General features: G+C 37.4%; 1 protein-coding gene across 4 annotated transcripts in view; it reads left to right on the top strand.

Annotated features, from left to right (window-relative positions):
- The first annotated feature begins 4,289 nt into the window (after positions 1-4,289).
- LOC116261273 (heavy metal-associated isoprenylated plant protein 5-like) overlaps positions 4,290-16,783 on the top strand; it is a 111,153-nt gene continuing 98,659 nt past the window's right edge. For 2 of the 4 annotated variants that reach the window (XM_050079439.1, XM_050079438.1), the window contains exons 1-3: positions 4,290-4,651; positions 5,485-5,837; positions 6,076-7,518. In XM_050079439.1, the coding sequence (XP_049935396.1) occupies positions 7,250-7,518 (269 nt within the window). In that variant the 5' untranslated portion in view covers positions 4,290-4,651; positions 5,485-5,837; positions 6,076-7,249. Of the gene's footprint in view, positions 4,652-5,484; positions 5,838-6,075; positions 7,519-15,376; positions 15,598-16,783 lie in introns of those variants that run through there. The other 2 variants (XM_050079437.1, XR_007574186.1) reach the window with 2 other exon arrangements.

Genomic DNA, 16,783 nt, shown 5'->3' with positions numbered 1-16,783 from the left:
ATTTCTCACCTTGCTGGCCTTTTTTGACCTTCACAACACCAACCAGGAACTGAAAAGTGATCTGAAGGATCTGTTCATCAATTCATCTGTGTAAGGACTTCATGTTTTTCTACGCTTTATACACATGATGAAAACCTTTTTACAAAAGGGATTTCATGGTGGAGGATGAGGCCTGCATCAACATCCACAAGGGCAAGATCATCCCTGGCTACGAGCTATTAATCCAGCTCTCCTGTGAGGCCGGGGCCCAGAGTTCTTCTTCTTTTGAGGGGCGGGGCTAACACTTTTCTCAAGGCTGATGGCCTCGTCGACTTCCCTACTTTGCCGACGAGAACATAAACGAGGATTGTGAGATCAAGATCAGCATCAAGGGTGAGGACGAGATTGGGAGATTGACCAAGGAGGCGTTCGTCGCCACTGGCATGCCGATCTTGCTCGAGAAGGTGAAGCAGTACGTGAAGGCGATGAAGAAGCAAACGCCAAAGAAGGAAGGTTTTGATTTTCTGTCATTGTTTTCTAGTTGTTTGTTTCTTTTTCCATTAATGATAACATCGGTAATTAACTCTATGAATCGTCTAAATTTTTAGGTGTTTTAACTTTCATTTTTTGCTCTAGAAGGCGAATAAAATTGTCTGCAATGCTGCTGAGGTAAGGGCCATATGCAAACGATTGGTAGATATTATTTGTTTGTTTATTTCTCAATTCTATGGTTTGATAGCTTTGTGCTGAATTGCTGGAATAAGTAATGGATGAAACTAACATTTAGCTTTGATTGTTTTTCTAGTATGTGTCTGATGTATGACATTGCCACACGAATGCACCAATACCTAGACCTAGCACTCTTTCATGTAAAGGTCTGTCAGGTAGGCAGTCTCCATTCTATTGCTGCTGCATTATATTCATTTATTTATGTGGATTTACGATGGTGATTTGTTTCTTTTTACTTCACTTGGTGTAATGGCTTTTTGGCTAATAGGTTATGAGTTTAATAGGTTGTTTCTTCAGTGTTTTCTGCCAGATTTAATTTTCTTTGAGAGGTGCTGCCAACAATTTAATTATGTTCGGCTTGTTACGTGAGATCTTCAAGCATGACTTGTTATTTGACTGGATTTTTTTTAGGATTAGGATTGAATACAGTTCAGTGATGAACTATAACGGGTTACTGTGGAAAAAATGCTTGTATCACACGTCGCTGGCGCGGCGCCAGAGCACAAGAGATGGATTAATCTCTGCTGCTATATTAGCGCAAGAGATGGCTCGATCTCTGCCGCTTTACCCTTTTTGCCCATATAATAATACAGCTATGGCGCTTCGACCTCTGTTGCCGGAGGTGATAACTTTTGTCGTATGAAAACAAAATAATGAACAATCACTTTGATCTCTGGATTTCTCCAACAGGACAAACATACGTTTGAATGGTGTTAATGTTCCTATGGAAAATTAATTTTCTAACTAATTTATTTCCTAATGGCCCTGTTTTTTTACCTATATTTCACACTAAAAGCTACAAACAATATGCAAATCATGTCATATATATATATTATATAATCTGATTTAACCTAAATTAAGTGTCCTCCTGTTCAAATTTTGTGAGTGTGTTTATCTATAGTTTTCTTGTTGTGTGTAGAATGCATTTGAAATAGTGACATTCATCTGGTCCCTAGTAAATTTCTAAGCCAGCATATAGCAACATGTGCGCCTGGTTAGTCTTCTTTTAGTGGACAACATATACGCCTCGTTATTCTCCCTTCATGTGTGCCCGCGCACACTAGAATGAACATTGCATAGCAATGGCAATATGACTCAGCTAGACCATGACCATCAACACACTAAGGGATCTACCTTCACGCTATATGTCTACCTGAAAGCAGTTGATATTTCGACTATTTTATATGTTTTTAAAATCATTAAAATTAATTTTATTGCAATTCATTTTTTTACTTTTTTTATTTCAGTCATGATTTATGTTTAAGGGACTCATAAGGGGCTTTGACTTATAAGCTTAAGCTAACACAGAACTTCCATGGTGTATAAGAGTCTATATTTGTTGTCAAACATTTGATAGAAGTTCAAATTTTTATCATTAAGTTTTTTGAAGATTCCAAGGAGTAATCATTCATAATAAGAACTTATTTGTTCCGATAACTGTTAAGTAATAAGCAATTTTACTATTCTAGTGAGACTTTGCATTCTGTGGGTAGCATAGGCAGCATTTACCTATTATGCACGTCCATGGAGAGAAATTTTTCTTATTTTTTATATGCAACTTTGAATCTAACCTACATTATGCAATTTGGCAATGCTTTATGCGTGCCTTGAATATCGACCAAATTTTATTGGTTGATGTTGAACCACAGCTCAATCAACTATCAGAAACCAGAACCCGGCCGGATTCAGTTTCATTGGTAACTGTTTTCAATTCAGGAAACCCTGTTTACAATGACAAGGTCTTTTATGATATATATTAGATTGTTTGTTTAATGTTTAACTTTTAATTATGAAATCTATTGGTTTTGCAATCATAAATCAAGGTAAACTACGAATTTAGTTTATCCATTTGATAGATGATGCATTGATTTTGGTCATGTGTCGTTCCTGTACCATAGTTGCTTCTAGATTCATGTGCAGCTCTGGAAGAAAAAACAAAGATGTGTCCATACTTTATTAACTCATTGTTTCATTGCTTTTCATCGTTACTGGTTTTGCATACGAGGCTTTGATTCGTTGCTTTTGATCCTGCAGGCTAGGGCTGTGATACTAATGTTGAAACTTTTTGTTCTACCCAGGATCTAACCTGCAATGTCTCAGCAATAATATAAAATCCAACAAAGCACACAAGCAGCAAAGTGGAAGGATACATGAAGAAACCAACCGAAAAGAGAGTGAGAGTGAAGCAAACCAATAAAAAATGCAACATGCTCCCTCTACCTCGGATATGTTGGTACTAATAAAAAAAGTAAACGAAAATGACTGTATGGCCTTAATCACAAGAGAGTGAGAGAGACGGAAACAGAGAGAGAGGCAGAGAAGCTGGCACCTGAGGTGCCGTGCGCTTCAAGCAGCACAGGCAGCATTTCTAGTTGTTTTTGAATCGGTTATAGTGTGGTATAGCGGTGCTAGATTGCCCCGTTATATGTCTATACCGGTGATATTTATAACAGTGACATAAGTCACCGGTATAACTAACTTATAGCGGGTACCCTTGTCACCGCTATATGAATATTTAGCGACGACTCAAATCACCGGTGTACATGTATACCGGTCGCTGATGTCACCGCTATTAACCTATAACGGTGGGTTTTTTGCCAACCATGTTTTCCTTTCTTCTCATTCTTGTAAATGAATCGCATTAAGTTTCGAGAATTCCGAACGGATGAGATGAGGATTTGAAATCTTTGCAACAAGAAGACCGTTGTCTAGAGTGCTCGATTTCCCTTTCTGATCTGAAACTGTGTATGATCCTCCCATTCTTACGAAGTTCCTCGTGTACTCTGTAATTTCCTTCCTTTTTGCTCGCCTTAGATGCTTATTCTTGGCCGTGCAGTCCTCGAACCTCGAGCTGAATCCACAGCGGAGGTCATGTTAAAAATTACCATTAACAAATAATCTATGAAAAGTATAAATAGTTTTGTGAATCATTAAAAACATTATATATATATATATATATTGAGGCCACAAATTATACGAAACAATATTTAGCACAGTTTAACGCTTCGAATATTTAAAATGAATAAAAATGGAGTAAGCGTCTGAGACCTGTGGAAGTCTCGGCATTGATAGGCGAATGACATCAGTTAACAACTATATCAAACCCAATTTTACAGCACCACAAAAAACATCTTATAGTTGTAACATTATGCGTGACAAACTCTTCCAACCTTCTTGGCAGGATTTTAGCCAACCTGTTCATTCTAACGAAAATTGCTAAAATAACTGAAAGAACAAGACTGTTGAGTGGCAGGGATGGGGGATCAAGACTGTTGACCCAACATTTGAACATATTTTGTGGAAATATTATCCGGACTTACCAAATGCAATCAGAATTCATGGAAAAAAGGATTTCCTTTCACCTTATTTCAGAAAAATTTTCTATGGAAAAAAAAATCCAAGGAACGAAAATCCATAGATTTTCTTTTTGGGTGCATCAAACACAAAATTTTTCCATGTTTACCAAAAATTTGAAAATGCAGAAAACATTTTCTGGACATACCAAACGCAACCTGAATTGCTGGAGGAACGTTTGGTTCGTTTGAGCAGGGATTGGAACTTCCGTTGATTGGAATCAGTCCAAGTTGAAGGAAAGGAAGTACGAGATCTAGACCATATGGTGGGCTGTTGGAGGAAAGGAGGTGCCGACATCCTCTCGCATAATGACCAAAGGGCCGTTGTTGAGCACATTTCACCGGTTGGGACGAAACGAACCTCCCGGAAACTTTCTTCTCCCCGTTAGGGCTGGGTAGAGAGAGAACACTGAGCCACCCTCGTTCCTCTGCAGTTCGTCCCCAATCTGTCTCCAGCGCTCTGGAGATCTCCGTGAGAGGCGCGTCGCTCCTCCTATGTCATCTTCTCCTCTTCTGATTTTGAGGCCGAGTCGGAGTGCGTAGTAATCTCGTCTGCAGCAGCGAACCCTTCCTGATGTTCGCCAAATCAGGTGTCTCTCTCTCTCTCTCTCTCTCCCTTCTCCCCGCAAAGCCCTTTCATGGATCAAATGCTTCTGTTTTTTAGGCTATTTTGATTTCCTTTCCTTCTGGCTGGTCTGGCATTCGATTGCGCAGCGAATTCTGGACCCTTTTATCTCTTGCAGGCCACGTTGACGTTCGAGTCGGAGAAGGCTGTGAGCTTTGAATCCGCGGCTTGTTTCTCTGTCATTCTTATGAAACTCGATGACTATGTTTTTTATCTGTTTTGACCGAAGAAACTATGGGCACTATTCGATTTTTAGTTAAGAAAATTAGGGTTTTTTTTTTCTTTTTCTGTATGTACTCTTTCTGGAATAACTTTTTTATGTAGGCTTGGTTTAATAAGTCGAAAAGAAAAGAAAAAATCGCTGAACATGTGACCATGAAAAATTGATTTATCTTGTAGTACCGATTTCTATTGAAGCTTCAATTTCTCGGTAGATATAGAACGTTCCATTTTATTTGAAGTTCTCGTTAAGTATTTGAGCACCATGGCGGACCCTTTTCCATCATCACATACTGATAACTGCTTCACAACCATCTGGTTATTACTGGTGTTGACGAAAATTTTCAGGGAGTGGTGATTATTTGAATTGAATACTGAAGAATATGAAGAACATGTTGCGTTTTGGTGCCTTGCAGTGTTTTTTATATTTAGCGTTCCCGAAGTAGCAGGACACATTGGTGTCTTCATTTGAATTTGAAGTGACTTTTATTTTGAAAATCTTGGGTTTTCTGGCATTTATCTTTTGTTTTTATGTTTAGCTCCCATTCCCAACGTTCTAAATTGAATGGTTAATTGCAGTCAAAATGTATACAGCAAGGAGGAAAATTCAGAAAAACAAGGGTGTTGATCCTTCTGTGTTTGAGCCTTGAGGAGACAGTTGCACGGGTTAAGAATGTGAACTGTGTGGCTACTTTAAGGCATGACTTGAAGCATTCTATCTATCAGCTGTAACCATTTCTCACCTTGCTGCTTTTTTTTACCTTCACAACACCAACCAGGAACTGAAAAGTGATCTGATCTGTTCATCAACTCAGCTGCGTAAGGACTTCATGTTTGTCTCTGCTATATCCTTGATGAAGGCATTTTTACTGGTATCAAGTTACAAAATTCTCATCTTCATGTGGAATAGCACCCGCGTGGCCTTCACAAGGGTATGACTCTTATCATAGTTTCACACTCTTCAACAAAATATACTGAATGTATCAGATTTGGATTAGCCAAAACATTGTGAGATTATATTAAAGCCGCAACAATGGCCGTTGCCACGTGATCTTCAGGCTGCAGCTGCATGCGTAGCTGTTGGTCTTTAGAAAGACATGAACGGCAGAAAAAACAGAGGTATCTAGCCACCACAGATATGTAACAAAATGTTTAAAATCACTGTTTCAGAACAGGTTTGGAGGATCCGTGAATAAGATAAAGCAGGTCAGAGTCAAGGCAGAAAGACACAGACGAGGAAGGAGGGGTGCATTACCTGATCACTTCCTTCACTTCCTTATTCTGCGGAGACATTCTCTGGCCTTGTCTATGGCCGCATCAGCACCATCCATCCACCCATCACTGTCATCATCGCCACCACCACCACTGTTGCTGCATTCGCAAGCCCGTCCCTCAATGACGATCAACTCAGCGCCCATTTCCCTACCAACGTCAATGGAGTTGCTCTTTCTCGCGATTCTGTAGGAGGACGATTCTGTCAAGCAAAATGTGGGAAAGTACTGGGACTTTCCCCATTAATTCTTGCCTTGAAAGGCCGAGGGCCTCATCGACTTCCCAACATCGCTGACGAGAACACAAACGAGGATTGTGAGATCAAGATCAGCATCAAGGGTGAGGACGAGATCGGGAGATGGACCAAGGAGGCGTTCGTCGCCACTGGAATGCCATCTTGCTCGACAAAGTGAAGGAGTACGTGAAGGCGATGAAGAAGCAAGCACCAAAGAAGGAAGGTTTTGATTATCTGTCGTTGTTTCTAGTTGTTTTTTTTTTTTTCCGTTAATGATAACATCGGCAATTAACTGTATGAATGGTCTAAACTTGTAGCCTGTAGGTGCTTTCACTTTCTTTTTTTGCTCTGGAAGGCAAATAAAATTGTCTGAAATGCTGCTAAGGTAAGGGCCATATGCAAATGATTGGTAGACATTATTTGTTTGTTTATTTCTCAATTCTATGCTTTGATAGTTTTATGCTGAATTGCTGGAATAAGTAATGGATGAAACTAACAATTAGCTTTGATTGTTTTTCTAGTCTGTGTCTGGTGTATGGCATTTTCACTGCAATGCACCAATACCTAGAACTACCACTCTTCCATGTAAAAAAAGTCTGTCAATACCTAGACCTACCACTCTTCCATGTAAAAGTCTGCCAGGTAAGCAGTCTCCATTCTATTGCTTTTGCATTATATTAATTTATTTCTGTGGATTTACGATGGTAATTTGTTTCTTTTTTACTTCACTTGGGGTAATGGCTTTTTGACTAATAGGATATGAGTTTAATAGGTTGTTTCTTCAGTGTTTTCTGCCAGATTTAATTTTCTTTGAGAGGTGCTGCCAACAATTTAATTATGTTCGGCTTGTTATGTGAGATCTTCAAGCATGACTTGTTATTTGATTGGATTTTGTTTATGATTAGGACTGAATACAGATCAGTGATGAACTATAACGGGTTACTGTGGAAAAAACGCCCGTATCACACGTCGCTGGCACGGCGCCAGAGCGCAAGAGATGGATTAACCTCTTCTGCTATATTAGCGCAAGAGATGGCTCAATCTCTGCAGCTTCACCCTTTTTGTCATATAATACAGCTATGGCGCTTTGACTTCTGGTGCCAGAGGTGATAACTTTTGTCATATGATGGAAACAAAATAATAAACAATCACTTTGATCTCTGGACATCTCCACTTGAATGCTGTTAATGTTCCTAAGGAAAATTGATTTTCTAACTAATTGATTTCCTAATGGCCCTGTTGTTTGACCTTATTTCACACTAAAAGCTAAAAACAATTTGCAAATCATGTATATATATATAGAATCTGTTTTAACCTAAAGTAAGTGTCCTGTTCAAATTTTCAGTGTGTTTGTCCATAGTTTTCTTGTTGTGTGTAGAACGCATTTGAAATGGTGACATATTCGTCTGGTCCCTAGTAAATTTCAAAGCCTGCAAATATGGTATTCTTCTTTTAGTGGACAACATATGCGCCTTCGATATGCGGCCAACCTCTTTATTGTTTAAAGGATGCTACCATGTCCCCTCTAAGATAGCCATGTTGACCTTCTAGATGCTCCTGCTCTCAAGATGGTATCATGTAGAGTTTTATTTGCTGTGATTTTTTTTTTAAAAGTAGTGTTATGACTAGTAAGTTATTTAAGGGGTCCATCTCATGCAAGTTTTTTATTATTTATTATTATTATTTCTTGTGAAACCAAGCATGTTCTTTGTAGCATAGGTGGCATTTTTTCTTGTATTATCTTCATGCAATTCTTGTATTATCTTTATCTTTACAGTTCATTTTGTCGGCATTAACTCCTGAATACTATTATTTTCGTTCAAGGTATAAATAGGCCATCATAATCTGATTGTAGAAGCTATTTACGGGACAAATTATGTTCAACATAATATGTCCTGAAGCCAGGGATGTAAATGGGTTGGCTGATTCGATTGTTGAGCTCAAACTAGACCCATTTAGTTGGATCTGGTAACTCCTAAAGGATTTGAACCTGTACCTGAATCCAAATTTTGGTAAGTGGCTTAGGATCAATTATAAAGCATTTACTTAATTTTAGAGCACATCTGAAGGTTGCAATCATTTTTCCTGAAACCGCGGTTTGGAGTTTCTAGAGCATTTTCTTTTCTTCTTAATTTTAAGTGATTTGATGCACACATTCATGAGGCAGAGCGAGTAAATTCATGTTTCCCCTTTCATGGTTCCACTCACCCCACACATAAATTTCAGTGATATTTCCAAAATATATATCGTTCTATATGATTGCTAGAAAAGTATTGAAAATGGGAATTTGAAAATATTTGTCAATTTTAATTCGTTTAAAATATTTTAAACTTATTCTATTCCTTTTAGAATTGTATTAATAACTTTAAATCTTTATTACTGCTTTTGTAAGAGAAATTTTTGAAACTGATCTCTTCAATAAAATTTTCTATTAATTCTTGTGTTATTTACTTTCTTATGAACAATTGCATTGATTTTGTGTGACTTTTTTAAAAAAATTTACGAGAACGAATTTGAACTGATTTTTTTAAATATTTTGTGCACTTTCATGTCTTTATAAAACTAGGCAAAATTTTCCCAACATTATGTGGTCTTTGCAACTTGTATAAGTTTTCTTCGATCTTTTAGAAATGTCTTAAGCTTTTGCAAGTTCTTTTACAGTTTCACACTTTTTGACGAAAGCTAATACATATGTTTGAAGCATTAAATTGATTTTTTCTGTCTTTCATCAGTAAATTCATTACATAGTTTTTTGAAACTCCCCTAGTTATTTTTTAACTCGTGAAAGGTAATGCATTTTTGTTTAGACTTTCATGAAGTTCTTACCAATAGTTACAAACTTTTTTTCAAATTTATCCCACTATTGAAAAATTTTGTTTGGATTTCAGTCAACATCTTTGACATTTTAAGCCAAGGATTCTATATTATCTTAGATGAATTTGCATATTTTTCTAAGCACTTGATGTTAGGCATTGGGTATAAGATTGGATCGGATCCCCAAGAGACTGATCTACTAGTGCCTATATATATGGTCGAATCACCATGAATATTGAGTGTTTGGCCCTCTGGTGAGGGAGAACCCTAATCGGGGATTAGGGCTGAGTGTGTGTGTGTGTTACTGGGTTTCTCTTGGAAAGGGGCCACCCTTCTTAGCGATGACTAACACTTGGTCTTTTAATCTTTTGTAGATTGTTACTTAATTTTTTTTTTTGAACGTTCCTCAAGAAAAGTAATTATTTTTCACTGGTTGTTTAATTGTGTGGGAATTTTTCAAATTTTCTAGGACTTCTTTTTAGTTTATGAGAATGTATTACTAAATAACTATACAATGCGTTGTGAGCCTTTCATGTCTTTGATAAAATATTGGAATTTTTTTCTCAAATCTTTAGTTTGAATTTGTATGTCTTGCCAAAAGTTATAGATTTTGGAAAGTTGATGTTTTAGTTATTTATTATTAAAGTAGCGAAAACTCTTGTAGATTCTTGTGCATATTTATGTGCTTATGAAAACAATTGGATGCGTGAATGATTCTGTAGACATGAAATTGGAAACGACATGAGCACCATCTTGTATTTACTTTCTTATCATGTATTAAAACTTACTTTCTATTTAATTTAGTGTCATATTGGACTCTTTGTGACCATGTTATCAACACACTCGTTTCTCATTGGTTCCTTTGTCTCTTATGCTCAAATATGTGCATGAGTGTTGGTTTTAGTTCAGTCCTATGGATTTTCCTTAGGCATTGACATGATCAAATCTCAGTCAGCAGTCTGCTACTCGAGAAAGTGCTGGTAGTACTAGAGCCGAGTCGAGCTCGAGCCGGCTCATACTACTAACCCTTGATTTTAAGGATCAGTAAGTAGCTCAACCATTTTAGGTGCCCAAAATGAACCTTCTACTTGTTATGAAGCATCAAATCCATCTAAATCTTGTTTGATGGTGCACCGACCCCACTGACCACAGCTCATGCTCATTTTTTTGTTGGTGTATATGGGTTTTACTTCGGCGCTCTTTTCATGAGGCAAGTCCATTGTTCCTTCAGAAAGTCTGAATGTGGTTTAGACAAGTTAACTGGGGTCATGAACTTGAGAAGAAAAGAACGTACAGCAGTCTCGTTTACTAGGCCTGCGTTCAGATCGCTGAAGCATCTTTCGAGGAAGTGATAGATCTATACTATATCTAAATATTGCATATGTGGTTAAGCGATTGTCACAGAAAATGCATTCATTTTTTAAAGGATAAGTGTTTTATTTGTTAAATACGAAACCCAAAAAATTGCAAAAAAAAAAAATCCGCTTTTTAAAAGATTCTAAAACAAAAAGAAGGCCAAAATATATGTTTCTTTGGTGTTGTTTGGGCGTCTTTTGCATTTTTATACTTTTTTAAAATTTTGCCGATTTTTTTTGGAGATTTATGTGGGAAAAATAACTTTGGCGTGTTATTACAGAAAGACCTTTTGAATTTCGTAAATGATATTTGTGAGAATTAATTTGCAGTTTGTGAGAAAATTCTTTGTTCCGGAGAGTCGTGGTTTACTTTACTAGCCAAAATGAGAGGAGTAATTTTTTTTATAGGGATCGCATCTTTTCCCAACCATGGGTAATAACACCAAGTATGTTTTGCGGTTATGCCAAACTTTTAAAAAAATGGAATTGTGTGTTATAATGCTCTAATCTGATTTTGTGTTAATATAGATCCCCTATAAATTAATCAGTATTACCTTGACAATGTTTTGGTTGTGTAACAAAGTACACGAAAGTCCGAACTTGAACTCTAGAGCTCCATTTGTGTTTAAGGGATTGTTCGATTACCAACTATCTTAAAGTCGGAGGATCTGTTGGCTAAAAGTGATTATTTTATATTGGCATACTTAATGTAAGGTAGAAAAAGAAGAGTCTGATCTCAAATTCATTAATCTCATATCTAAATCATGGGGTTCCAATTAGATGTAAGTTTGATTTAACATGTTTCTGATTGGGGTTTCTTGAATAATCCTAGTTTAAAGTTGGACTACAATTCAATCCTAGTGTCTGCATTCAGTTCGTAGCTGGCGAGCTCAGCTGTCAACCCAATAGACTTGATTAAAAGGTTACCATTTAACTTGAAAGAGGAAAATTGATAGTTCAATATCCAAACCGCATCTTGTAGCATGACCATTGGATCTATCGAGCAGCGAAATTAATGGGAAAGGAAAAAACCAAAGTGAAATTAAGATAACATCCTATGGCATGTTATGTCCTAAAACTTTGAACCTATGGTCGTTAACAAGAACGTCAGAATCTAAGAACATATATGAAAGGTGTCCGGACTACCATGTGCTTTTGCAATCCTTATATCATAAACCACCTTCGTGTCTCCTTATTTTTCCAATTCCATTCTCATTAAAGATGTATGAGTTTGAAGTTAATTTGATCTTGGATAATCAAACACCACTCATCCGAACCCCCAAAAAATGTCATCGTTTAGTCCATGAGTTCACAATAAATAAGTCAGATGTTTAAAACTTTACAAAATACCTTTTTTCTAAAAAATGACAAAACAAGAAAAATTAAAAAAAAACGTGCTTTTTACGTTTTTTCGCCTTTTTAAATCTTACTATTTTTTTCAAATTTTTTAATGCCAGACTCCTTGTTTTTTTTTTTAATCTTTATTTGTTGCAGACCTCTATGTTTTGTATATTTGTGTTATTAGTTTTTCAATTATTTTAATTTTTATTGTTTATTTTATTTTTTACAAAATTAATCGTATTTTTTCAGCTTTTTCATGCTGGCCATATTATACTTATGAAGAACTTAGTCTCGTGAGAAAGTATTTTGTGACCACCCCTAACAATAAATGCATTAGCGAATGAAATAGACAAACAGATTGTATTGGGTGGTGAATTCACATGTAAATAAGCAGTTTCCTGGGACTGTGTGGGCAGTTGCCCACACATGCCCACGTGTATCTCTACCTTTGCTTACCATTGCTGAGCAGGTGAATTTGAAAAATACAAAACAATTCCCATGAAAATGCATGCAGAAGTCATCTATTGGTCTAGCAATTTGAGTGATTTAGGTACAATAGTCACGAATGTATTCTCTTTCAGGGTGGAACAAAAACTCATGTGGGTGTTGTATTTATATATTGTATATATCAAAAGAGAGAGAGAGGGCGAGAGAGACCAGTGTCCAAGCACTTCTACTAGTTTAAACTGAAATCAGCCTCTAGCAGGATAAAATCAAAATTGAACCATGATTGTTCAAGACACCTACCAGGCAGAACATTGTCATGTGAATTCTGAAAAAGCCTTGTTGTAATGGTTCTTCTTAGCAACGATAATGGTAATTGTGGGCCTATAGCCTTGTTCAAGGAATCACATGCCTGCAAAAATATTTCCTTAGCAAATTACAGTATATCTCACACACTTGTGATAGTACAAATTGTAAATGTAAGAAACACAAAAGATTACCTGAATTATCTGTTCCAACTCAATGTTCAGAACTTGACTGAATTGTGACTCACTCACCCCATCCCTGAGTACCAATTCAGTAAGAAACAAAAAACAACAAAATAAGAGCTTTTACACAAGGACCTTGTTTACCATTCCAGGACACTGTTTCATGTTTCAACATCATTCATGAGGGAATCTTATTTGCATCTGTTCTATAAAATCATACGTTTCAAAACATTTTAACCTCACATTTTGGCAGCAAATAGGAGTTCATCTGATTGCAACTCTCTGCAATCGAAACAAACAATTTGATGTAAATTCAAGACAGGATAGCAAGAACCTGCTAATCATACAATCACAACTGAGATTCAATTACTCACCTTAGGAAAATCTTGCATGGGTATAAAACTAAGCAAAATCCAAGTTTAACCACTTCCCCTACCCCAAAGTTCTATGTGAAGAGAACAAAGATGTTACCTAGAAAAACATTATGAAAACATACAAAAATCTGCCAGCCATCCTGAATATTCACATAAGCTACAAACATACATTTTGGTGCTCCAAACACTTATCCTGAAATAAGTGTTACGGAGTGGATATTTATTAAAGTGGTGGTAAAACAGAAAAAAGCCCTTCAAATGTTCCATATCACATATTAAACCTTATTGATGTGGTTTACAATGTTTTTGTTTAACAGGAAATAAGTTTTTCATCATCCATCTGCCTGCACTTAGGTTTAGTTGTCACTTTAATCTAATATTACATTTTCTTTCTGCAGCCTGTGTTCCAAAATTTGGGTAAAAAACAGGACAGATTGTTGGCAAGTGATGAACATGAGGGGATGTAAGAATAATCCCTGTTAAGAATCATACTCAACATGCTTACATAGCTTTCTGTTTTATGAATTCATTCACACAGTTAGGACAAGATTTCTTCGTGGCCATACTGGCCATTGCAGAAGTAATTGGTGCTGCTTTTGGGTCCTTAAGTCAGTGGCCAATCCTTAATGTTTCTTTTTTAACCAGAGGAGAGATGTGAAGCAAGAAAAACGGAAAGGGGAAAACCTCGAAGATGAATGATCACATCTTCTCCCTCCCCGTCGTCCTCCGTCTCGCTCCTCCTGCCATCTCCATGCCCATCCTCACTCTCGACCGATTCATCCTCCTCTTCGTCCTCACGGGGAGGGAGAAGAGGTGATCATTCATCTTCGAGGTTTTCCCCTTTCCGTTCTTCTTGCTTCACATCTCTCCTCTGGTTAAAAAAGAAACATTAAGGATTGGCCACTGACTTAAGGACCCAAAAGCAGCACCAATTACTTCTGCAATGGCCAGTATGGCCACGAAGAAATATTGTCCTAACTGTGTGAATGAATTCATAAAACAGAAAGCTATGTAAGCATGTTGAGTATGATTCTTAACAGGGATTATTCTTACATCCCCTCATGTTCATCACTTGCCAACAATCTGTCCTGTTTTTTACCCAAATTTTGGAACACAGGCTGCAGAAAGAAAAGGTAATATTAGATTAAAGTGGCAACTAAACCTAAGTGCAGGCAGATGGATATGATGAAAAACTTATTTCCTGTTAAACAAAAACATTGTAAACCACATCAATAAGGTTTAATATGTGATATGGAACATTTGAAGGGCTTTTTTCTGTTTTACCACCACTTTAATAAATATCCACTCCGTAACACTTATTTCAGGATAAGTGTTTGGAGCACCAAAATGTATGTTTGTAGCTTATGTGAATATTCAGGATGGCTGGCAGATTTTTGTATGTTTTCATAATGTTTTTCTAGGTAACATCTTTGTTCTCTTCACATAGAACTTTGGGGTAGGGGAAGTGGTTAAACTTGGATTTTGCTTAGTTTTATACCCATGCAAGATTTTCCTAAGGTGAGTAATTGAATCTCAGTTGTGATTGTATGATTAGCAGGTTCTTGCTATCCTGTCTTGAATTTACATCAAATTGTTTGTTTCGATTGCAGAGAGTTGCAATCAGATGAACTCCTATTTGCTGCCAAAATGTGAGGTTAAAATGTTTTGAAACGTATGATTTTATAGAACAGATGCAAATAAGATTCCCTCATGAATGATGTTGAAACATGAAACAGTGTCCTGGAATGGTAAACAAGGTCCTTGTGTAAAAGCTCTTATTTTGTTGTTTTTTGTTTCTTACTGAATTGGTACTCAGGGATGGGGTGAGTGAGTCACAATTCAGTCAAGTTCTGAACATTGAGTTGGAACAGATAATTCAGGTAATCTTTTGTGTTTCTTACATTTACAATTTGTACTATCACAAGTGTGTGAGATATACTGTAATTTGCTAAGGAAATATTTTTGCAGGCATGTGATTCCTTGAACAAGGCTATAGGCCCACAATTACCATTATCGTTGCTAAGAAGAACCATTACAACAAGGCTTTTTCAGAATTCACATGACAATGTTCTGCCTGGTAGGTGTCTTGAACAATCATGGTTCAATTTTGATTTTATCCTGCTAGAGGCTGATTTCAGTTTAAACTAGTAGAAGTGCTTGGACACTGGTCTCTCTCGCCCTCTCTCTCTCTTTTGATATATACAATATATAAATACAACACACACCCACACTGTTAGATATCGGGTACAAGATTGCAGGTCGGGTCCATGGGACTGACCCAAAACATCTATTAATAAGGCCAACGGCCAGAATAATGGATGACCCGAGCAGTGCAGCCGCGAGCCTCCCGTTCCTCTCTTTCTCGCAAGGTAGTGTGTCTCTCTCTCTCTTGTTCCCCTCTCCCTCTCACTCTCACTTCTGTCGCCCTTTTCTACTGCGTGTAAATGACTTGGCCACATAGCGCGGCAGTCAGAGGCAGCAGCAAACGGGAGGGGAACTCTGTCTCGGGTGCCCCTTTCTCCCTCTCTGGCGAATGCCGGCTGCGCTCTCACTCTCTGGCCAGCCCAGATTTCTAATGAATGACCAAATTAGCTGCTGTTTCATTTCTGTTTTTCATATGATCAGTGATGTTTCCATTTGGTTCTTAGATCGGTATGATGTTCACTGGATGAACCTTGAGGGTCGTAAGATTTTCGCATGGAGAAGAAAAAGGGGGTTGCTTTCTAATGCTTTAAAACAAAGAAGTTGCTTTCTTAACCATTGTTCTCACTCAATCTGAGGATCTTTTTCAAACTAAACAACGAAAGGATAGTTGTACTTTGTTTTAGTGCAGAGATTATACCGTTTGTTTTATTTCCCCCTTTTTGCTTCAACCAAAGTTTTGGATGTCCAGGCAATTACAGTGAACGGTGGGTTACAGGAAACTGATGTCATGTTTATTCACAAGCATGGACTAAGAACTGTCTCATCTCTTAACATTATCTGCTCTACAGCAGTAAAAGGACTAGCCTACAAGTCTGGCACTGTATGCTTATTTTGTAGAATTGTAGAAGCTGGATTTAGGGTCATTGCATAAAAAATCCGAGTCATCCAGGACTAGCCTACTCCTAATTTTGTGTTTCATTTCTGTTTAAATGCATAATTTGGTCCGTTTTAGTATCATTTGTTGATCATTATTTGAGGATCCAGTCATGTTCAAGCTGAGTATCATGTTTTTTAGGTTTAGTGGCATTTCGTGCCTGCCACATGCCACATAGGCTAGGTCTAATGTTAGATTGAGCAATCTGGGTCGGCTTGAAGGCAGAGGATCTCAGAGTGCTACAACACTGGGCTACCGGATCTGCACTCCATTCAGGGGCATATTCAGTGATTTCTTTTCTGATGGAGGCCTTGCCAACTAATGTCAGATCAGAGATGCACCTTCTCTTGAGGTTTTAGTTTGATGAGTACTTATGGAACTTCACCAAGCCATTTGCTCAGGAAGGGCACAGAGCCCATTTTCTGCAAGGCGACAAATGCATTCCTGCATGACATCCAGATAACTTCCCTGATTGT

Source organism: Nymphaea colorata, chromosome 9 (genome assembly GCF_008831285.2).
Source record: "Nymphaea colorata isolate Beijing-Zhang1983 chromosome 9, ASM883128v2, whole genome shotgun sequence".
Taxonomy (NCBI): domain Eukaryota; kingdom Viridiplantae; phylum Streptophyta; class Magnoliopsida; order Nymphaeales; family Nymphaeaceae; genus Nymphaea; species Nymphaea colorata.
Note: the sequence above shows the minus strand (reverse complement) of the source record. Positions and strands in the feature narration are given on the sequence as shown.